The 25,252-nt window shown below is 39.3% G+C and overlaps 1 protein-coding gene across 5 annotated transcripts in view; it reads right to left on the reverse strand.

Annotated features, from left to right (window-relative positions):
- rps6kc1 (ribosomal protein S6 kinase polypeptide 1) overlaps nt 1-25,252 on the reverse strand; it is a 178,060-nt gene that overhangs the window by 40,128 nt on the left and 112,680 nt on the right. For all 5 annotated transcript variants that reach the window (XR_011886825.1, XR_011886824.1, XR_011886826.1 and 2 more), the window contains 4 exons: nt 19,016-19,063; nt 11,829-11,961; nt 6,405-8,144; nt 6,027-6,116 (listed from right to left, as the gene is read on the reverse strand). Coding sequence is in view for 2 of the 5 variants with exons in the window: in XM_072265149.1 (XP_072121250.1) it covers nt 6,027-6,116; nt 6,405-8,144; nt 11,829-11,961; nt 19,016-19,063 (2,011 nt within the window). In the remaining 3 variants the exon portion in view is untranslated. The remainder of the gene's footprint in view (nt 1-6,026; nt 6,117-6,404; nt 8,145-11,828; nt 11,962-19,015; nt 19,064-25,252) is intronic.

A 25,252-nucleotide genomic window follows, 5' to 3' on the forward strand; every position in this document is an offset into this window, starting at 1 on the left:
GGCACGATCCAGGCAATGTAGCTGTGGTTTCATATTTTTTCCACTTTTTCCACAATGGTATATGCTGTGCCTTTGAGATGGTCTCGTACCCTTCCCCAGATTTGTGCTTCTCTATTATCATTTGCCTGAGTTGCCTTGGATGCTCTTTTGTCATCATTTTGGTTTGATCTGTTGAAAATCCGCTATACTGTTGGGCCTTATAGAGAGAGGGGTTATTGATTCTGATAATCCTCCGATTTTCTCCATCAACTAATTGGGTGAGTTGGTAAGATAATATACAGTATTGCACGAGGAAAGTTAGTGTACTAACTACAAAGGAGATGAACACCTTTTCTGCTTCATAATTTTGCTTTTAATTTTTACTAAATGGTTGACAGGTTTTGGATTTTTTCTTTTGATTTGACACGATGCACAATGTTTTGAAGATTAGCTCAAAAAACGCTACTTCAATATATTTTAAACTTAGAAAATGAGACAAGAAAATGTTAAAATAGTTGTGGGGGCTGAGTACTGTTTCAAGGCACTGTATATATACATATGTACACCATTGTAGTTTCGCGGAGAAGGCAACGCTATTATAGCTTGGTGTGTCTAGGAATTCAAAGTCCAATTCTGGTGCCGTTCTGTAAGGAGTCTCTGTACATCCTCCCCATGGAACCCATGGGTTTTCCCCCCCACGTGCTCCAGTTTCCTCCAAAGACATACCAGGAGGCTTAAAGAGATGGAAGGGCCTAATCTGCACCGTATCACTACATACGTAAATATACATTCATGCATATATACACACGTACGAGGGGTGATTGATAAGTTCATGCCCTAAGGTAGAAGGAGATGAGTTATACAGCTCTCGTTACATGCCCATGCAGGTCAACTCTGTGAAGTTAATAACTCATCTCCTTCTACCTTAGGCCACAAACTTATCAATCACCCCTGATGAGTTATTAACTGTAATCTTTCTGCATAATCACTCAAAGATTTGACCTGCATGTGTATGCAAAGAGAGCTGTATAATTCATCTCCTTCTACCTTAGACCATGAACTTATCAATCACCCTATGCTGTGGACACCTTCTGGAGGTCCAAGATCCGTATGCTCCATGACTGCTGGGCTAAGTGTGTAAATGTAGGAGGGGCCTATGTTGAAAAATAAATGTGCTAGGTTTTCTAAAATTGACTCCTTCCACCTTAGGCCACGAACTTATCAATTACCCCTCGTATATTATAATTTACTTTAAATTTAAAATAAGCACATATATATAGTTAGGATGCTTAAGACTTTTGCACTGTAGTGTCATAATTTTATGTATTGCACTTTACTGCTGCCACAAAAACAAAACTAATTTCATGACATGCGTGAGAGGTGATAAACCTGATTCTGATACGAGTCTCTATTGTGGGCTAAGCATAGCAAAGGGGGACAGGGAGAAGGGAGTCATGGTTGGGGGCAGGGGAAGGGAGAGGGGAGGGAGTGGGAAGCACCAGAGACATTCTGTAATGATCAATAAACCAACTGTTTGGAATCAAATGACCATGTCTGGTGTCTCAGGGCAGGGTGTTTCTGCACCTGCACCACCCCCTGCCCCTGGCGCTCATTCTCTGCCCTCTGTCCCACACCCCTCACACAGCGCTCCACCCTCACCATTCCCAACATCCTCTGCTCCTGCCAGATTTACAAACTCACTCTCTGCTCTACGTTGACAAATATGGTGCTGTGCAGAAGTCTTAGGCATCCTAGCTACATACTGTATGTGTGCCTAAGACCTTTACACATTACTGTATACACACAATGGATTCTGGTTAATTGGGGCACATTTTGGCCCAATTAGCCAAAATTTCATGGAAATAGTTAAAAGGAATAAAAAAAGGCAAACTGCTGCTTAGTCGATAAACAATTTATGTATTTAAGTGAAACACTGATCAAATTAGAACACTACCAATACTTTTACAGTACTATAAAGCTGTATTAGTTCCTAATAGTTATCTCTGAAGGAAACCATATGCCATGGTCCTTTGATTGACTGTAAATGAACAAAATCAGCGCAGACACCTAGTGCAGGTAATGGACTGCCTTCATGCAAAGCTTCAGACCAGTGAATCCTCTAAATCTTCAGTTCATTGTAACATTCAAGATACCTTCAAATCCTTCATAATTCCATTACTTGTTGAAGTACTGAAATTGTTCCATTTTCATTCTCAACTGTTCTGGCTTCAAACCACGGAAAGCAAAACAGTTCCGAATTCTTGCACTGGTGACAAAAATCACTGATTTATGAACACAAACACATGCAATTGATGCTATTTAAAAGCTGATCACCCTAAGCACAGTGTAGTGTGTAACGGTTAAGCAAGTACATCAATCGATGCTAGTTAGAAACTGTTTGGTAACAGTCTCCTGCCCCAATTAAATGCATAGTGACCCAACTATTTTCTCGATTTTGTTTTTGTTCTTTAAGAGTTGGCTCAAATAAACAGATGCCCTGATTGACCGATGGCCCAATTAACCAGAATTCACTGTATATTCATGTGTGTGAGGGTGGGGGGGGGGAGGGAGAGGGGCGGAGAGAAGGGGGCAGAGAGAGAGGGGTAGAGAGAGGGGCGAGAACAGTGTGGATAGTGAGGTTGAGAGAGAGAGAGAGGTAGAGAAATGGAGAACAAACTCGGTGGATAGAAACTAATGTAAAGTAGTTGAATAGATGCGTGGGCATTAAAGTTGACAAATGGAGTATAATATGGAAAAATATGAAGTTGCTCATTTTACAAGGAAAGGAACAAGAATTACTTAAATGGAGAAAAGCTACAGAGGAACTGGGAGTTCCTTACATATGAAACACAAAGCTAGCACACAAGTGCAGTAGATCATAGGGAAGGCCAATGAAATGTTGGCTCCTAGTTCAAAAGGACTGGAGTTATAAAGTCCTACTGCAACTATATATGGCACGGTGAGACAATATCTGGAATACTGCAAATAATTTTCTCCCCCTATTTATAGATTGATATTCCTCTGGAGGCGCAAGGTTCACTATGATATTCTCAGCCTTGTAGGGCTTGTCCTCAGGCAAAAGTGAAACAGTTTGAGACTCAATTCAATTGAGTTTAGAAAATTAAGAGATGAAATACACAAGATTCTTTAAGTCTGAGAGAATACTTCTTCCCTTGGTTCAGACTAAGACCAGAGAGAATAGTCTCAGAATAAGGGAAACCTATTTATGGACTGAAATTAGGAATAATTTCTTCCCTCAAAGGATTGTCCTTACTGCAGACACCAATGAGACCTTGTACAAGTTTAAGGATAGATTGCTAATTAGTCACTGAATCAAGGATTATGAGTAAAGATTGCGAAAATATTTGAGAAATGTCAGATCAGCCATAATCCTACTAAATACAAGAGCATGGTCCGGAAGCTGAATGGCCTACTCCTGTCTCTACTTCTCTGGACTAAATAAAGGCTGTTCAAATTACTATTAATGCAACAATGACTGAATTACCTTAGAATCAATTTCCTGTTACTCAGTCTTCCTACTGAGGGACACAATCTGAGCATTTGTAAGAAAACAACAGCACTAAACACAACTATCAAGAATAGTGGGGGAAATGGTGAGCGGATAGGATAAAAATGAATGGGAATGAAAAAAAGAACAAAAAGTAATGCTGAAAGTGTAACTGATGTCTTACTGATAATACACAGTCTCAAAAATGTTACTGTATATGTGAATTTGCTTTCTATACAACAGGAAAACAAACAGAGACTAAATTAAGGTCAATCTGGTCAGAGAACACATTCTTACTCTAATTTTTAGACTATACACCTAACAATTCATGGAAACAGTGATGAGAAGTAGTGTCATGTTGCCAGGTTTTATTTGGTTTAGCACTTGATTCATAGAATCCAATAAAAGGATAAACAAATTAAATTACTTTGAAGAGCAGTAAATTATTCCAACAATGGGAGAAAAACGCTGCTACAAATACTAAATTCAATTCTGAAAACAGTTATTCTAAACCATGGAGTGCTGAAGAAAAACATTAGATAAATTAAAGCATATTCTTTTCTACCTCAATACCATAAAGAAGAATTAAAAAAACACAATCCACAGATGCTGGAAATGTGGCAACAACTGGAAGGAGTCAACAGTTCAGGCACCATTTTTGCAGAGAGAAATAAAAATAAATGAATGTTACATGCATGTAAATTGTTAGATATTGGTCAGTCCATAATGTCTGAATTCCTGAATATTACCAGCATTATCCAGTTTTACACCATAAAATAGCACTTTTTACCATTCCTTAAGCATGGTATAAAAACTACACAAGATTAAAGAATGATACTGCAACTCTTCCTAATAATCTATTGATATCAGATTTTATGGTATAATTCATCTCAAAACGTATTTCCTCTGAAGAAGGTGATATATACATTAGCTCCAAAAACACTCAATATTACAATTAAAAGGAAGTTTATCATTTTTGTTATATGATAAGTAATTCAAGAAATGGTTAATAGAGAACATATGGTACAAATGTAGAAATGAATCTGATTGCATGCTAATGAACAAAAGTTCAAAGTTCAAAGTAAACTTAAGCAGCAGCATTGTGAGTTTAAACATTTTAGATAAAATTGGCTGATTAATAAACTGCTTGATCACAAAATGTCTTCCTACTTTATTGGGAGGCAAATTCTACTTTTCAAAAAATTAGTTTGCTTGTTGTATACCAGTCGCATATCAATCAATATTAAAGATAAATACAAAGATATGCATAAAACACTAAAGATATCTAATAAAATCAGTAAATAAGATGGGGAAAATTGCACATTTTCTGCCAGAAAGCCAGCTAATAAATTCTCTGTACTCTCTCAGGGACCTGAGGCTTGATATGCACCTTGATAAGACTTCCACTGGGGTTTTAGTTTCATTTTCTCCCAACAGATTTGAGCTCAGCCACTTATTATAAGTATTCTACACACCTTTAGGTTTTCTTTCAATCTAATTTGATTTCAGATTCATCATGAAATTTCCAAACAGCTTCTCATGGGCTAGACCATTTCACCTTGAATGCTTCCCCTCCTGGTTTAGCTCAGCTAGCAGAGAGTCACACAGCAGGAAAAGCCCGGCTTGTTCTGGCTTTCTCCCAGCTATGTTATTACGGCCAAATCAAAGAACCATCAACTTTACAGCATTAACATCGAGCTCCTAGATCCACCGCTTCCCACCCAACTTGAAATGCTTTTGATAAACCCCCAACAACTAGCACTTGTACTAATGAAGTGTAAGCAGTACCATTGGAAATCTGCTAGTTTAAACATAATATCAGTGGAGTCATTAAAAAATAAACATTTAAATTAAAGCGTAACATTAGTCATTTCCTTCCGTGTTCTGATATACGGTCAGACCAGAATCAGCTTTTGCTCGGGTGTTTTTATTTTGTTCATGAAACACACCAACATAGATCTAAGAACACTTGAAATAAAGAAATATGGATATATAGTGATGGAAAGGCAGATACTTGTTTTAATACAACTGGCTGGCTTAGAAACAGACATGATTGGGTTACCATTCCTAATTTGCAGCCTTCCTTTATTATGCACTTCAACTGCTTTTGGTTACTAATTTCTATTGTTTGGCTTTTATATTCTCAAGAAGAGTCCCTGCTGCAGGCTTTCTGAAAGCCAACGTACACCATATTCCTCTTTTCATTTCCTCTTCCAAATGATTTAAGTATTTACTCTTCAACCAGATATATTTAACTTCATTTTAACTAAAGTTATCCCTCTTTAAGTTTTAAAACTTTCTTTTCAGGGAAACATGGAGTAAACAAAGATTTTTAAACATGAAATTTCCATTCAATATAAATTTACATAAGTAAACGCTTTTTAGAAAATTATAAATTCAACCCATGTCACATTTTTTAATTACAAAAGAATGCTTTGCATACCAAATGGACTGCACACATAAAGAAAGGTATGTGGCTTGCATAATACACAGAAGACAAGGAGAACAGCATACTTTATATGCAACTAAGTGTTCTAACCTGGGGCGCAGTACATTTTCTCTATGGCACTGCTGTCATAGGAATCGTCAACCTCGCTCCATCTGCTAAAATATGTTAGTTGAATGTGTCCTAAAAACAAAATGACATGAGAAATCAAAACAATTTTTTCCTACATTTTCTGTAGAAGTGAACTGTAATTATTCTTTTGTAGCTTAAAAACAGTATCATTAAGAATAATGGTATCATTAAGCACTAGAAGCTATTACTGTGGGTGAATTCACTGCACTGGAATTGAAGCTTCAGACAGGAAATGAAGATACTAATTATAGGATAAAACGCCTACTCATTTAATTGGAGGCAAGTAAGCAACAGAAAAAGATATCGGAGAAAAAAAATGCATTTGCAAAAGTTCCTGACCTTTGCCGTCCAGCAAGATGTTGTTTGGGTTCAAATCGCGGCATATGATTCCTTCTCGATGAAGTGCATCAAGGGCAACAACTATCTCTGCTGCCCAATGCTGAATACAACTCTCTGGAATACGAGCATTCGAAGCTCGCACAAATCTTTCTTCTAGATCTTTAAACATATGTGAAACTAACTTGTCCTCATTTGTCCTTATTGCAATACGTTTTTCTGCTACTGGTGTATCACTTGTACTCTCTGAGTGTGAGATGCTGTCCTGTGTTCCTTGGTCACAGCTGCCTATGTGTTCTCCAAATGCTTGCTCTTCATCTGTAACTGCTTCTTTCATTGTTTGGGCAAGCTCTTTGTTATTGGAGGGATCTTCATCCAAAACAGCATTATAATTGCTGTTTAGATCATGTAGTTGAGGATCAGGGCTCAGATTTTGATTGTTGTGTGTCATGTTTAGGGTGCCATAAGATGCAATGTTCAAAAATGATGATGTATTCTCAGTGTGGGTGAGAGGGAGTAAGGAATTATATTCTATTTCTTTCCCAATGAACATGCTGTTATCAAGCTGCTCTTTTTGATCTTTTTCTTTTCTGTTCTCAGGAAGTTGCAATTGATGCCTTGAGACTTTGTCTATCTTTCCATCACTAGAGGCTTCTTCATCCAGTAAAATAAGTTTCAGTGTTCCTTGAGAATTCATGCAATGATCAATATTATAATTAATTTGTAAAACGTCAGGTTTTTCATACAGCCTGTTCTCTGAAATATCACCATTGGTCACACTGCATTTATCAGATAAAAACACTCCAGCTGCCTCCCCGTCCTGTGAAACACCTGGTAAATTCACTAATAGATCAGGCCTACCCTCGTCGCAGCTGCTTGTATCCCCACCTGCTGCATCCTGGAAGGAGATAACTGGTACGGAATCACTGGAGGATCCTCTGCTGTAATTATCCAGGGCTAAAAATGCAATGGAATCTAGTTTAATGTTACTAGTATCAAAATTACTCTTGTCATCCTTTTCGGGTACCAGATTAAAATTTTGTTCCAAGTCACTTTTTTCAGCTTGGATTTTTTCTCCTACATCAAGACTTACCAATTCATTTGTACTGTCCTTGCTATCAATTCTGAAAAATTCCATTGGACTATTTTTAGACAGATTTAGTGATTCAGAGGCCTCTGTGGGACTAAAGGCTTCTATGTTAATATCGTCAGTGAAAAATCGAAGTTCCTGAATTGTGGTAGGGGAACAAAGACTGTCATTACTAAGAAGAGAATGTGACCTTGTGGTCATTCCTATGTCTGCAGAACATCTACGTACTTCCTCAGACACTTCTGAAAAAGTTTCAGGGGGCAGGTTGTCAGGTTCTGTCTTCTCTTGCTCATATTCATGGCACAATGTAAGATAGCTACTCGTGCATTCTTCATCATCTGCTTCAGAATCTGATGATGCTGACCCTAACAGTTCGTGTGAATAGCCCTGAGCATCTTCATCTGGAGCACTGCTGTCATCCTGTGAACTTGAAGTCAGATTGCTATTCACAGGTTGGTCCTGAAGTACATTTCCAAGGTCACTTGACCCAGAGCTGATGCTGCTGCCCAAGCCTTCGGTACTCAATTGTTCCACAGTAAAATCATCTTGTACAGCAGATGTCTTGAAGCTATGTTTGCCTGGATCCGGTGCTCTAAAGCTTTCTTCTGACATTTTCTGGAGGAATTTGCAAACATACGACCACAATTTACCCCCTAAGTAAACAAAAAAACAATTAATTATAATTTTAAAAATGAAGACTTTTAGACTATTCATTTACACATCACATTTTTTGATCAACTATCCTTGAATTGGAACTTTATTATTTATACAATTAAACAAACATGGTATGTCCAGAAATTTTTAGAATATCATTTGGAGAAACACAAGTAACTAGACAGAATGCTAATTTCATGGAATAACTTCCAGGCAAAATCACATTACTGGAAAAAGCATGCCGGGGAATCATAAAGCCACTTAGGCAGTAGAACATTTTGCTGGAGCAGTGGGTGGGAGAGCTTTTTTTGCCGCTATAGTCTGATGAACTTTCTCAACAAACTGTGGAATAAGCATCTGATATCCACTGTTATATCTTCACATTAAAGAAAATAATCTGTATACTTCAAAAATATCATTTTAAATGTTCCTTTAACAATGGCCCAGAGGACCAGCATTAAACACTGTTTCAGAAATACTGCATCTTCCCTCCACTACAATATACTGAAAGAGACTTGTTCTCAGAAATATTCTTAAGAATCATAGGTTCACACAAATCAACATCATTTATGTATGTAATCCAAGCGCAAGCAATGTTCTTACTTTAATCCCGTTAATGTACCTAAAATATTTTGTTATGGAAAGCCTATTATTATCTGCTTCACTAAGGCACTAAAATTATACTGAGCATCTGCACAAATAACAGCAGCCCACATGAGCATCTAGGCCATTATCATGTTCAATTGATCGTGTTTACTGTGCCAGATTGGAATGCAGGTATAAGCTGGCAGCCTTTACTTAATACTCCTCTAAGTGCTCGAATTGTAATGATTTAATTGCTACTTTAAACCCAAGTGCACATCACAGCTTCCAGCATATCAAACAGTGCCTTTATAATAAGGTTTTACTAAAACTAAAGATGTCATTCCAAATGTCCAGGTCCTCGAGCAAAAGTGCTTATAATATTAGGTATCAGAAGAGACATTATGATTTGCTATTTTGTTTTAAATTGTATTTATTCCTTTAAAGCTTTTCTGCCTCTCCATGATTCTCATTGGAAACCAACAGATCAGCCCATCCTGGGATGAGTTGCATATCCTGGGCACCATCAACAAGGTTCCATATCCAACAACAGCCAAAGACGAAGAGAACCCAAAACAAAAATTGCCCATTTCTCTCCATAAATGCTGCCTGACCCATTGAGTTCCCCAGAACTTTGTGTGTTGCTCCTGAACTCAAAGAACATACTTTCAATTAGCACCAATTCAACATTTGCATCACATAAATGATATATTGGTCTTAGCCATAATTTTGACAACTTTCCAGATTTGTGCATTAGATTCTCTGTCAAATTCGACAAAAAGTTAGGATTGTAAATATAATGTTATCAACAACTATAGTACAGACCAACTAAATAACTTAAACTATCCAAACCTATTTGTTCAGATGGTAAATTGTTACTGGAAATTTGAAAAAATCTTTGTTTTTATTTTCCCCATGCCTCTTTTAACATTCCATGTTTTTTTTCAAATATGGTTTAATTTTAATTCACCCTTCTCTTTCATCATGTATAATTTTCTCTCAAGCCTTCAATCTCATTAGTAAAAAAGATAAAACATTAGGCCCACCTTCACTGAGATCCAGAATCAGGCTGTCAGCTGCCTGTGCCATCACCAGTAAAAATTCCAACAAGAAAATTTTAACAATCCCTACTCCTTGGACCACACCCCCAAACAGTGAACTTTAAGCTCCCTAGGTCCCACCTTGCCCATCTGGTAGCCCGGTCACTCCTTCCATTGCATATTATTGCACCACACAGCAAGATGACAATCAAAAAATTTGACCTGAAATGTGCAATTTATTTCTTTAAAATGGTCTCATTTGAAAACATTTGCTCTCTTCAAGAAAGAGACAGTTGAAACAATTATGGATTTCAAGTAATTCTAACAAATTTAAAAAGATTGTTAACGATCCCTGGTAAAGCACAGATATGGGTGAAGATAAACATAGTTGAATTTACATGAACAGCATTGGTGCAATTCAAATGGGAATAATAAAAACTGTGAAAACACCACAAGCATGTTCCAGCAAGATTTTGGGGTGGGGGTGGGGGAGGGGGAAGACTGATTTTAACTGTATTAAATGTTAGGAGTTATACTTATCAGAAAATAACTTTGCCCTGTGAAAGCATAGTGACTTTACCATGACTTAAACTCTTCTACCCACTCCGCCCCATACACTACCCCCTCAAAACAGGAAAACAGGGTGTCGAAGAAACAGGTTATGTAAAGGTCAGAACTTAATCTTACATACAGTAGGGAATATCCATGACACTTATTGGTACTATTAATATTTGGTACTTATTAATATTTATCATATCAAAGTTAAACATTTAATATAAAAGTAATCCAACCCAACAGAGTCAGAATTCCCACTACATAACGCTATCACGTTTAACTTGGAAATATTTAGCGCTGCACCAGCAAATGATCAGTAGGAAATTCCATGTACAGAAGTGGGATCTATCTTTCCTGTGACAAGCAGAAAATTTATAAACTAACATTGTTAAATTATCAGATGAATTAGGTAAACATCATTACTATGTTTCTCACTGACAGTAAAGTTCCTACGAAACTTAATACTGCTGAAACATTTATATGTTGCTTGTGGACTGCTTTTATTGAATAAAATAAACAGAACAGAGAACAGGCCATCTGGTCTCTCCTGCATTTTATTAGCCAGGCTTCAAATGCTGAATAAGCAGCACTTCTATATTATACACCTCAGTACAAGATGCTGGGATTACTGGCCCAGTAATTGGGCAATTCACAACAAAGGGCTGCCCTGGAGAAAGTTTTTTAAGAATTGATTTGTTTCCAGTGGTCCATGTGGTACTGATACAGCAGCTGAGAGCTCTGTAGGCAGATGCCATCGGGAATCATGCTGGTAACATATTCCTCAATGCAGTTATGCCTTTGAAAATATACTAACCTGGATATTGTAACTTCAATTAACCAAATACCTTTATCACTTTGATGATAAATCTGTTTCTTCATTCCCAGAAGGGAGGTGTTGTCAGCTAGACCAGCATTTATTACCCATGCTAAGTGCCCTAAAATAACACTGCCAGAAACCTGCGCCCAGAAATAAGAGTTTGTCCTTTTTCTGGCACTACATACAGCGCCAGCGTCTAATTGGGTGATAGCCAAAAAAGGATGCAAGGAAGCTTCATTATATATCATGTGCAAAGATGGGCATCCAAGTTGACACCACCTTATTGCAGAGAGGTTTAACCCTTGTTTACTGTGGGTGAATATCACTGGATATGTCAAACAGTCAAACAAGGGGTCGTCGATCTAAGGTATTAACTCAGTTTCTCTTTCCACAGATGCTGCTGACCTGCTGAGTGTTTCCAATGTTTACTGCTTTTGTTTCAAATTTCCAGCACCTGAGCATAGATGTCACCATGTTGTTTAAGGAAAGCAGCCAATATCGGGTGGCAGGTGTAGAAAGTAGCTGCTATGCACCAAATAACATCGTTGATCATGACTAATGTCTGGTCAAATCATGACGAGAAGTATCTGGGCTATTCGTCAATGGTTGACCTGTCAATGATTAGTAGTATGATCTATGTTACTGAATGATAAAGGTAAGATATTAAGGGAATGAAAATCAATACCCACCTTCGGCATGTTGCAGCAAAAGAAAGATGGAGTCATCAGACACTATTTGCTTCTTCAGTTGCACCATGTTAGGCACACAGTGGGGAATGATGGTTTTTTTGTTCCTGCTGCACTCGCTGCTTTTCCTTAGACTCTGACAAAGAACAGAAAGGTCAGTTATTCCTTCTGTTGCTTTAGAACACGCTGTGCTCTGCACTTATCCACCAGACAAATCTATTTGCGCTACCCTGTGCTTTTGGAAAACCAGTTAGTCCTCCTCATCTTCTCTTCAGTCCCTTAAGCTTCCCAAGGCCTAACTGATGGCACTTGGCTACTCTCCAATGCACAGAGGATGCACTGAGCTGCCATTAAAATCAATTACATGGGTCAATATTTTTATTTGCCTCTCTCTCAACTAAGTCATCAGAATAATACTTTATTTTCCTCAGAACATATGCCAACAGTAAATTATACTAAAAACTACAAGCTAATCAAAGGTTTATGTACTTTTTTCAGGCTGTGCACAGATGACCAATCCTTATCCATATAAATTGCATTAATGCACTGAAGCATTGATCACAGGATTCTTCAAGGCTATTTCATTTTTTAATTTGGACTATTTCACAGGTTAGATAATTAGTCATGAGCCAGGCTGCTAAACATTCTTAAAAGAACATAAGTAATAGCAGTAGCCCATTCACTACCTTGTGACAAAGTCCATCCCCAGCCTCTGAAGTGGGAGGATGAGTTAGGCACATGACAGACTGACATCTTGTTCCAAGATTTGCCAAGGTGGCACAGGTGACCCATGGTAACATGTTGCAGGCTGCTTAGAAAACTTCTAAATATACAGTACATATGGATTATGGGATTGCTTGGAGTCAGTGCACTAGGCCATGTTCAAGGACTCATTTGAGGATCTGAATGACCACACCAAGGCTGTTACGGACTTTATTAAAACAGTCGTAGATGAGTGTGCCCACAAAACTATTCAGAGTCTTTCCCAACCAGAAGCTCTGGATAAACCATAGGATCTGCAATCTGCTGAGGGCCACATCAGTGGCATTCAGGTCCAGCAACTAAGACAGATACAAGAGGTCTGGTACAATCCCCAGAAAGTGAAGTCACATGCAAAGTGGCAATTCTGGACCAATCTTGAGTCACTGGGAGATGCTTGACAGATGTGGCAGGGCTTGAATGCTATTACCTCTTACAAGGTGAAACCAAGCAATATAGGTGTCAATAAGGCCGCTACCAGATTAGTTCAATGCCTTCATGCTCACTTCGACCATCAAAACATGGAGGAAACCAGAACTGCCACAATCCCCAATGACCCTGTGGTTTCATTCTCTGAGGCTGACGTGACAAGACCTTTCAAGAGGATGAACCCACGGAAAACATCCTGCCTAGATGAGGTACCTGGCTGGATATTAAAGACCTGTCCTGATCAACTGGCTGTCGTGTTCACTGACATCTTCAACCTCCTGCTTTGGCAGGTACCAATCTGCTTCAAGCAGGCCTCAATTGTACCGGTGCACATGAAGAATGGAGTAACCTGCTTCAATGACTATCATCCAGTAGCACTTACGTCCACAGTGATGAAGTGGTTTGAGAGGTTGGTGGTGAAACATATCAACTCCTGACTGAGAAGCGACTAGGATCTGCTCCAATTTGCCTATCGGTACACAGACGCCACTTAATTGGCTTTTCAGTTAACCCTGGAACATCTGGACAGCAAAGATGCATACATCAGGAGGCATTTTTTTCCCCCGACTATAGCTTGGCAATCAACACTCATCAATAAGCTTCAAACCTCGGCCTCAATAGCCCAGTCAGTTCAGATCGGTAACATCTCCTCCATAATCTCCCTCAGCACAGGTGCATCTCAAGGATGTGTACTTAGACTCTGCTCTAGTTGCTTTATGCTTAGGACTGTGAGGCTAAGCACAGCTTATACTTAAGTTTACCAAAGACACCACAGTCGTTGGCTGAATCAAGGATAGTGACAAATCAGTATATAGAAGGGAGACTGAAAAATCTGGTTGAGTGATGTCATAACAACAACCTCTCATTCAATATCAGCAAGTTAAAGCAGCTTATTATTGACTTCAGGGGAAGGAAACTGGAGGTCCATAAGCCAGCCCTCATGGGGGGAGGAATCAGAGATGGAGTGGATTGGCAACTTCAAATTCCTCTGTGATATCATTTCAGAGGATCTGTCCTGGGTCCAGCATGCATGAAGAAAGCATGGCAGCGCCTCTACTTCCATAGACGTCTCCAAAGATTTGGAACGACATTAAAAACTTGACAAACTCCTATAGATATGTGGTGGAGAGTATATTGACTGCTTGCATCACGGCCTGGTATGGAAACACCAATGCCCTTGAACGGAAAATCTTATACAGCCCAGTCTATCACAGGTAAAGCCCTCCCACCACTGAGTACATCTACACAAAGCACTGTCGCTGGAAGGGGCATCCATCATCAAGGACCTCTGCCACCTAGCCTATGCTCACTTCTCACTGCTACCATCAGGAAGTACAGGAGCCTCAGGACCTACAGCACCAGATTCAGGAACAGTTCTTGACCCTCAGTCATCAGGCTCTTGAACCAGAGAAAATAAGTTCATGCTCGATCACTGAACTGCTCCCACATCCTACGAACTAACTTTCAAGGACTCTTCATTTCTGAGGTAGGGACATGTTCAGCACAGCTTTGTGGGCCAAAGGGCCTGTATTGTGCTGTAGGTTTTCTATGTTTCTGTGTTTCATCTTATGTTCTTGCTTATATTTATTGCTTATTTATTAATTATTATTATTTTCTCTTTCTATTTGCACAGTTTGATGCCTTTTGTACATTGGTTGTTTGTCCATCCTGTAGGATGCAGTTTTCATTGATTCTATTGTGTTTCTTGGATCTACTATGCATGCCAGCAAAAAAACAAATCTCAGGGTTTTATTTGGTGACATATATGTACTTTGATAATAAATTTACCTTGAACTTTGTGAGCTAGGAAGTGAAGGCACAGGAGGGCCAGAAACTGGGAATCATGTGTAAAGGACACAATTGGCTGGGTGAACATCAGGAAAGTGCCTTAATATGGGGTTAGAAGTCATGGCTCCATCATTTGGTTATGTATTCAGCTGCCTTGGCACTGACTGCTTCAGAGAATTACAGGGTGACTTTTGGCCCTTTATTTCTACATCCATGGGTATTTGGGTTGCTTCAACAGTTCTGTTCTCCCAGTCCTCTCGGGGGAATACGGTCAAAATGTTGGAGAGTTAATGCAGCAGATATTGTCATTGCTACAGCCCATTAGCCAAACTTAAGCAGTGGCTGCATGTCAATCAAACAGATACTGTTTCCTGGTTGGGAGCAATTATCTAATGAGCATTTTGGAACTGCACATAGTCACGAATGTAGACAGCATCTCATCACAATCCTGATAAGTCTTGTAAATAGTACAAAGATTTGGGAAAACAGCACAAAAATTACGTGCCACAGGATATCCAGCCTCGAGCCTCCTCTTTGCAGTTATTTTAATCAATAGCTATGTGGATGATCCAACATTTGTTGCTGGGGAACTGGTGTTGATAATAGCACTGAATGCCAAGAGGAGTTGATTTTCGCTCTGCTCCCACTGATCCATGTTTCGCCCATGGGTGCTATGTATGATAGCTCCAACATGAATGCTGTTTGGGTGTTGCTTCATGGAAACTTGTAAAATCTCATTATCTGAGAATTTGCAAATGAAATTGAACATAATGCAATTTCAGAAACATCCCCACTTCTGCTCCTGAAAGTTGAAAAGTGATTGATGAAACAGCTGACATGGTTGGGCCTACAACCATCTTAAGGAAGCGTTGTAGTGATATCCTGAGATGACATGTTTAACCTTCAAGTACCTTCCTCTGAGCTCAGTACAATTCCTGCCATTGGAAATTAATTCCCCCAATTCCCATCTTTTCTTGTTGTCAGATGTAACAGTGAATTAATACTAGAACTTATCTGCCATTTTAAAGGGAGAACAAATATTTAGTTTTCCTTAATAAAATCAAAGAAAAAAGAACAGGGGTCCTGATGAAGGGTTTCGCCTTGAAACCTCGACTGTTTACTCTTTTCCATTAATGTTGCCTGACCTGCTGAGTTCCTCCACCATTTTGTGTGTATTATTTTGATTTCCAGCATCTGACGATTTTCTCTTGGTTGTCAAAGAAAAAATACTTCTAACTTAAAATAGTTTCAACTCAAACTCTTGGATATATAACCCAGAATTTGTAAACATTTTAAGGATATCTGCAAAATACAATTGAATAAACTTTCTCATTCTATAATGTGCTAGGTATCAGAGGATCCTGTTCACATATTCTGCAGCAAAGTCCCAATTAACTATCTTGTCTGCTATCAGATCGATGATCTCAACTAAGTCAAATCTTATAATCCTAAACTATGGATTGCTGATTGCAAATATTTGAGTTTATTGACAATCAGATATCAAGAATATGTAACTGAGTCAAAATTCCAACCACCTATTAATCAATGGTCAGGCCTCCCTGTGTTTATGATTGAACTATGATGGAAATTTCAAAGGAAATGGTTTCATTAGCTTCTGACTCTTACACCTTAAGCAAAATTTTTGGACTTTACATTGCAGCAGCACACAATGTTTGTTTTAGGCCAGTTCTGTTATTATCTATGCAAATATCTGAATTGCTTCAAGTTCTGTGCAATTTCTGTTAAAAATTTAAAAGAATTTTTATTTTGGCCAGCCAAGGCCACCAGCCAAGTTGATTGCATATCATGCCACAGTCTTTTTTTCACGCCCTACTCTCACCAGATGAGCTCTCTAGTAAAAGCCAGGGAACATGCCAAGGCTATGCAGTGCCCTATCTCCAGAAAATCTGCAGCTGGTGTAACTCCCAACATGGCAGCTCTGCTGATTGAAATGCAGTGCGAGTAAAATCAAATCAACATCTTTGGGAAATGCAAACCACGGGATACCGGGTGTAAATGCAACAAAATCTGTATGTACAGGGACAAAGGTAACCAAGAGCAGAGAAAAACAGTTCCAAAGCATGCTGGAAATCCACAACAATTGCAAATACTTAATCAATTAAATCCCAAAACAAAGAACTATTTTGACTAAGATGCTACAATATTCTTGTTAAAATTGATCTATTATAACAGAAGCAAATTATTTTATTTATGTTTTGCTGCCAAATAGGAAGTTCATTCCAAAATTAAATCAATATCTATATGTTACCAAGATCAAGAATGAACAGAGGAAGATGATTTTTCTTTCAGCTTTACCCTCCGCAGTTCAGGTTGAAGAGTTTGTTGCAGAAACATACAAATTCAAAAGAATACTCCCTACCTCATATGTATATTTCCACTGCTCAAAACAGCCATCCTTATAGCATCTTAGTGTGAGATTGCCCAGTTAATGTCAATTAGTGATGAATTATGGGGAGATTTGTGCTGCTGGGAATGAGTTGAGTCTGTCCAGGCTAATTTCACTTAGGATAACAGCTGTTAAGAAGAGAGACAGAGACAAAGCTTCTATCCCATCTGCCGAGCTGTATTTAGACATGTTCTACAGGTGAAAGAATAATACTTTCACCAGGCCTCACTTTCATCTTCCTCCACCCACACAAAAATGATGCACATTTCAATTATCTGACGTTTCATACCAATTCCCTGTCTAATAAGCATGAGAAACATTAAATGTGTAATATTTAAAATTTTTATTCTAAACCTCTAATGTTTAGTATACAAATTCTTCTCAACTTTCAAAGTAAGACATAACAAAATGGAACTTATGGCTTTAAAAGAATATATATAAGTTATACAAAACTAAGACAATGGTTATATAGCATCTTACACAACCAGCAGCTGTTCTAAAGTGTATTATAGGTAATGAACTATCTGTGAAGTACTGCATTTCACTTTTATAATGCCTAGAAGTATGGGATCCAATTTGCACTGAGCAAGGTCCACAGAAATCACCTTGTAATGTGTTCCAGTGACCTTAGATGGAAAGTAAATATTGGACAGTTTGCTGGGACAAGTCCCATGCTCTTCAGAGTAATGCTGTGAGATCGTTATGACCATCTGAGGAGATAAGCTAGATTTTAATAGACAATTTCTGTAATGAAATTCAACCTGGATTATGCATTAAATTCATAGGATCAGGAGTAGGCCATTTTATGTCTCAATTATATTCCACCATGTAATAAAATTTTCAGTTGATCAATTACTCAAATTCACCTTTGCCCCTTATTCCTTAGTACTGTTGGCTAACAGAAATCTATCACTCTCAGATTTAATATTTAATAAATTATCTGGCATCAATTACAGTTTTCATAATTTTCCCATACTTTTCCAGAAGAAGCTCTTCTATATTTCATTTCCACAATTAGTCGGTCTAGATTTCAGAGACTACAGCCATGATTACCATCTGCACCTCCTCCCCATGTCCAATACTCCCCAACCAGAAGAGTTTTTCCAAACCAAGCCGTTTTTATTCTTTCTACCTTCTGCATTATCCTTCTGATCCTGAGAAGTTCTGATCAAGTCACTTCTTGATCGTCCAAATTACCAAGAACGCAACTCTATATTTTGTAATCTCTCCTCACAGTTTATCTTCTGGAGTGCATATATCATTCTGACAAGTCTATCCTGCACAATTTTTCAGGGCCAATGTATTCTTCCTAAAGAATAGTGCTCAGAATTGTTCACGGAACTTCATGTATAGCCTAACCATTACTTTCTATTGCTGCAGCACTATGCCCACTCCAGGCCGGCATTCCATTAGCCTCTTTATTATTTGGAGTGGGACTTGACATAAATCAAACAGCAAGACCATCTACGGGATTGTCCATCTGTTCTCATCTGGGCTATTAAGGGAACAAGTGACTATAGGATGGCAAAGTTGCAAACATTCTGGCTTCAACATTGGACGTCATTGGGCAAAGAGGTTGTCATTAACCAACAGCTTAAGCAGGCACCGGTGCAATTCCTCACATGCTTTCATCATTACGGCAGGATAATTAAGACTCGAATTGTTTTTGGGAAAAGGTGGTAGTGAAGTGAAGGTTAAGATCTTGAAGAAGGATTTATTGAGAATGCACAGAGAATTAAGTAACACCCACAGTTTTAGAATTCAGCCACAAAGATGCAATGAATTAAAATATTTGCAAGTTGCTTACTTTTAAAATGAAAGTTTCTTGTGTTCTGGAATCCAACACGAGCAAAACCTTCAAAAACAGATATACATCAGTCAAAAATAATGTTTCCAACAACACTGAATAGAGAGTCCATGCACACATACTTACCCCAATGTCAAATCTCAGCTTGAAAGTTGCATTTAAAATTAATTCCATTAGAATAAAGCAAAATTGCTCCTGAAATCATGTAAAACCCATGATTTTACATGATTCTGTGGGGATGGGGAGGACTAGACAAATGTTTACCATTTCCTCACCCATCTCCTCTTTTAACTTATATTTACAGTGTGCTGACACAAAGAAAGCACATCTGTGATTTTTGTTTTTGCTTTAAATTGGCTATCGGCAGATAGTTTTCCCAAACAGGTGTTTTATAAATGACTGTAAATCAGCCCCTGGAAACACCACCTCCAAGGCAGGCGAAACCAACGATAATATAATTAGAGCCAGATACATCAGGCAAGTGGATAGTCTCCATCTGTTCAATGTCATATTTAATCACTTTTACTTCTTTAAATCTACAGCAACTGAGCTTTCATAAACTTACTTACTAAAACATGAATATTTGTGCTGCCAAGTCCTGCGGTAGCAGAGTTATAACAGCATGGAATACAGCTGGGTTGTATCTAACCCAACTGGTGGTCTATGATGCAAACAGAAATGCAATATTTTGCATTTTAATTATTTATCATCTTCAGTAAATGCTTTCTACAGGGGGTGACAAATGTCTTTAAAAAACCTGTTAACATTTTACCAGTACTTGATTTCCTTCCTTCATTTTGGCATGATGCAAAAATGTTTTTCTCTGTCTAATAGATCTGGTATTCTCAATCGTGATATTTTGCATATAATCTTAAGGAGCATAAATATGTAAATCCAAAATTTTAGTCTTGGCTTCCCAAGCTTGAAGAATGTGCGTTAATAATGGAAAAGGGTGTAAGTGGAAAGTGGTAATTTTAAAAATATGGATGTTATTATTTTAAAGTTGTTTCAGTTATTTTAGAATAACTGGAAGAGAGATGGGATAAAGGGATAAAGGGATAAGCTTCTCGCACATACCGTACATCAATGTGGGATGCTATCTCAGCAGTTGTGCATTTTAATTGCCTTCACTACTTTCTTTACAATATCATAAGAATTTACTGGGAAAGTACTAAAAAACTCATTTGGTTTCATGAGGGAGATTGTCCTCTGTCAGACTAAGAGTAGGCTTGCAAAGTTCGTGCCCACACACACTTAATGTTTCTGTTTGAGGAACAACTGGATAAGTTGATGCTCTGCACCCAAAAGGTATTCAATGGGACTGGGCAGTCCTGGTAGTAAGTAGGCCCCAGGACCCACCCCTGGACTTTATTTGGATCTCCACGCTTTACCCTAACTGCTTGTTGATAAAATATAGAAAATATTATATTTAAAGTTATAAATATATATCTGTAAGCCATTAATAAGAGAAACCCAGAATGCGCATTTTGATTGAAACATTCTCAGAAGGTTGAAGAAAATGAGTGCATGTTCCTTGACTGACTTTCTACATTTGATTACTGTGAAGGTCCTAAGACTGAGATTTGCAGCTTTAAGTGAACCAATACCTCAAACTTATGATGTTTTCATAACAAATTCCATGCATTTTCCAATTTGCTTTGACTCTCATTTCTTTCAGCCTTTCTACTAGAAGCATAATTGCATAATGGATGATTAACCACTCAATTTCCCAACACTATTCCAACTCTGCCATTTGGAGCATCATCACTGCAGGGGACTTAGCTCAGTCGTATTATGAACCAGTTTAATATAGAGACTTCAATCACTGGGGCACTCATTAGTCTCTGCTGGTATTCAGTAACCTCTGCTGACTAAGTCTGTGGTTTCCATTACTAAGAATCTCCGTCCAGGCAGCAACACAAAACAAGCATCTTGGGCAAATATCAAAAGATAGCTGGTTACCAATGCCCATGTCACGTCGGTCTCTCGAGGAAGAAATGATGGGGAAATTGTAGTTTTTTAATAAATGTAGCAGAAAAGGAAAACTGGGTGCTAGCAAACATAGTTCTTAACAAGATGATCAACAAAACCTCACTTCTTATTGAACTTAGAGCAAGCTACATAGTGAATCATCTCAAGGTACCTAAATGAATAGCGTGAATTACTCCTGTAATAACATAACAGGAATCAATGGTCCTTAAGTTGTTCTCCCCAACTGAATAGTTATCTGATGCTTACCAATGCCCTCTGTAAGTTATAGTCAGGAGATATATTTGAAATTGCAACAAAGAAGATGTTTGAATAAATTTGCTTAAGTCTGCTACTGACTCTTAATCCAGTGTCTTAATCAACTACAGTACCAGCATAAAGCAGCTACCCCAAGGGTCTACCATCTGCTCTCACCCAAACCCGTCAGGATTTTTCAATGCACTGGTGTTCAGTGATGAAGAAGCATAATTTAACTAATAAGAAAAACTACAATACAATAGTGAAAAACTTAACCAAGGCTGGTTTACTACATCACGTACGACAGCAAACATAAATGACAATAGTGGCTGGGAGAAAATTGCAAAACTTACAGAACGTTCAGAAATTAAAATATTTCAAATTAAATTGTTATTATTTGGTTGTGATAAAATGAAAGACTAACTGAAACAATACTTCATATTTTAAGAAACCAAACAGTCCAAGCTATTGTAATGGTCACAGGACAAAGAAATCTGTAACAGCCTGATGAACAGTAAGGGAGGTAAGCAGATAGTGCAGAATTCCCTGTGGCCATTCCCTTCAGTAATCCGTATACCTCTTTGGATACTGTTGAGGGGTTTGATCTTTCAGAGGCCAGCACCAGCAGCTGAGTGAGTGGCAATGTGTCCAGCTCTGAGGCAAGGAGGTCAGACAGAGCAATAATGATAGGACAGTAAATCGCAAGGGGTGCAGGTAGGTGTTTCTGTCACTGCAGTTGAGACTCCATGATGAGGTGTCACCTCCCAAGTGATAGGATCAAGAATGTCTCAATTCCTCGTAGTGGGTACATGACATTCTGAGAGGGAAGGTCATAGTCCATATAAGTACCAATGACATAAGCAGGAACAGGGATGAGGTCCTGCAAGGGACTTCAAGGAGCCAGGTAAAAGCAGGACTGCCAGAACTAATCTCAGGACTACTACTCATACCACGTGCAAGTGAGGTGAAAAATAGATGCACATTGCAGTTCATCACATGGTCAAGAAGCTGGTTAGAAAGGACAGCTCTAGATATATGGATCATCGGGCTCCTTTCCAGGCAGGTGGGACTTGTACAAACAAGATGGTTTGCATCTGAACTGGAGGGAAACAACATCCTTGCTGGATGATTTGCTGATGCTACTCAGGAGGGTTTAAAATAGCGTGGCAGGGAATAGGAACCACAGCAATGGGGCAACAAGTGATAGGGCTAACTGCAAGAAAGATAGTATGACAAGACTGAAAAAGAAGGAAAGCAATGGACAAGCTAATAACGGTGAGACTAAGGGACTGAAATGTGTGTTTTTAAATGCTAGCAGAATGATGGATGAGGAGGATAAACCTAGAGCCTGGATCAGTACATGGAATAAACCTAGAGCCTGGATGTGTGAGGGACAGGACTGACAGCTCAACATTCCTAAGCTTCATTATTTTACATACAGTACAGACAGTGGGTAAAAAAAGGTGGAGGGGTTATACTACTGATAAAGGAGAATGTCACAGCAGTACTCAGAAAGGACATACTGGAGGCTCATCCACTGAGGTAATCTGATGCAGCTTGAAGTCATAAAAGTTCAATTACACTGATGGAACTATACTATAAGGCCCCCCCCCCCCCCAAAGTCATCCAGAGGTGGAGGAACAATTATGTAGACAGATTTTGGAAAGGTGCAAGAAAAATAGGGTTGTCATAGTTTGGGACTTCAACTCCTCTGGTATTGATTAGGACATCCTGAATATACGAGACTTTGATGGGGCAGGATTTCTTCAGAGCCTCCAAGAGGAGTTCTTGAAACAGTATATGGAGAGTCAAAATAGAGGATTCTGGAAAATGAGCCAAGCCAGATGACAAGCCTGATAAGTGAGTCTTACTTCAGTGGTTGGTAAGTTGATGGAGAAGATCCTGAAACGCAGGATTTATGAACATTTGGAGAGGTATAATATGATTAGGAATAATCAGCATGGCTTTGTCAAGGGCAGGTCGTGCCTTACGAGCCTGATTGAATTTTTTGAGGATGTGACTAAATACATTGATGAAGGAAGAGCAGTCGATGCAGTGTATATGGATTTCAGCAAGGTATTTGATAAGGTACCCCATGCAAGGCTTATTGAGAAAGTAAAGAGGCATGGGATCCAAGGGGACATTGCTATGCGGATCCAGAACTGGCTTGCCTACAGAAGGCAAAGAGTGGTTGTAGATGGGTCATATTCTGCATGGAGGTCAGTGACCAGTGGTGTGCCTCAGGGATCTGTTCTGGGACCCTTACTCTTCATGATTTTTATAAATGACCTGGATGAGGAAGTGGAGGGATGAGTTAGTAAGTTTACTGTTGACACAAAGGTTAGAGATGTTGTGGATAGTGTGGAGGGCTGTCAGAGGTCACAGCGGGACATTGATAGGATGCAAAACTGAGCTGAGAAGCAGCAGATGGAGTTCAACCCAGGTAATTGTGAAGTGATTCATTTCGGTAGGTCAAATATGATGGCAGAATATAGTATTAATGTTAAGACTCTTGGCAATGTGGAGGATCAGAGGGATCTTGGGGTCTGAGTCCATAGGACGCTCAAAGCTGCTGCGCAGGTTGACTCTGTAGTTCAGAAGGCATATGGTGTATTGGCCTTCATCAATTGTGGAACTGAATTTAGGAGCAGAGAGATAATGTTGCAGCTATATAGGACCCTGGTCAGACCCCACTTGGAGTACTGTGCTCAGTTCTGGTTGCCTCACTACAGGAAGGATGTGGAAGCCATAGAAAGGGTGCAGAGGAGATTTACAAGGATGTTGCCTGGATTGGGGAGCACACCTTATGAAAACAGGTTGAGTAAACTCAGCCTTTTCTCCTTGGAGCGATGGAAGATGAGAGGTGACCTGACAGAGGTGTATAAGGTGATGAGAGGCATTGATCTTGTGGATAGTCAGAGGCTTTTTCCCAGGGCTGAAATGGTTGCCACAAGAGGACACAGGTTTAAGGTGCTGGGGAGTAGGTACAGAGGAGATGTCAGGGATAAGTTTTTTTACTCAGAGAGTGGTGAGTGCGTGGAATGGGCTGCCAGCAACGGTGGTGGAGGCGGATACAATAGGGTCTTTTAAGAGACTTCTGGATACGTACATAAAGCTTAGAAAAATAGAGGGCTATAGGAAGCCTAGTAATTTCTAAGGTAGGCACAACTTTGTAGGCCGAAGGGCCTGCATTGTGCTGTAGGTTTTCTATGTTTCTAAGTGAGTGAACACTTCTGGGAAAAGTGACCACAATTCATTACGTTTTACGATAGTTCTTAGTAAGGATAAAATCAGTTCTTGCGGGGAGGCATTAAATGAGGGAGGGCAAATTATCAAAGGATAGAGCCTAAGGGGTGCTGATTGGGAGCAGCTGAATAAAGATACTGATTCTGAGTTAAATACTGAAAGTAGTAAAACATCGGGAGCACATAGAAAATCTGAATAAGCAGAAGAGTACACCATCCCCAAAAACTGCACAGTCACCCTCCTGTCCCATCACTAGAGACATGTAACTTCCTATCCCATCACACCCATCCTCCTGTCCCATCACTAGAGGCATGTCACCATCCTGTCCCATCACAGACACCGTCCTGTCCCATCACAGACGCCGTCCTGTCCCATCACAGACACTCTCCTGTCCCATCACAGACACCGTCCTGTCCCATCACAGACACCCTCCTGTCCCATCAGACACCCTCCTGTCCCATCACAGACACCCTCCTGTCCCATCAGACACCCTCCTGTCCCATCACAGACACCCTCCTGTCCCATCAGACACCCTCCTGTCCCATCACAGACACCCTCCTGTCCCATCACAGACACCCGCCTGTCCCATCACAGTCACCCTCCTGTCCCATCACTAGAGACATGTAACTTCCTATCCCATCACACCCATCCTCCTGTCCCATCACTAGAGGCATGTCACCATCCTGTCCCATCACAGACACCGTCCTGTCCCATCACAGACACCCTCCTGTCCCATCAGACACCCTCCTGTCCCATCACAGACAC

The sequence above is a fragment of the Mobula birostris genome, chromosome 8 (genome assembly GCF_030028105.1).
Source record: "Mobula birostris isolate sMobBir1 chromosome 8, sMobBir1.hap1, whole genome shotgun sequence".
Taxonomy (NCBI): Eukaryota; Metazoa; Chordata; class Chondrichthyes; order Myliobatiformes; family Myliobatidae; genus Mobula; species Mobula birostris.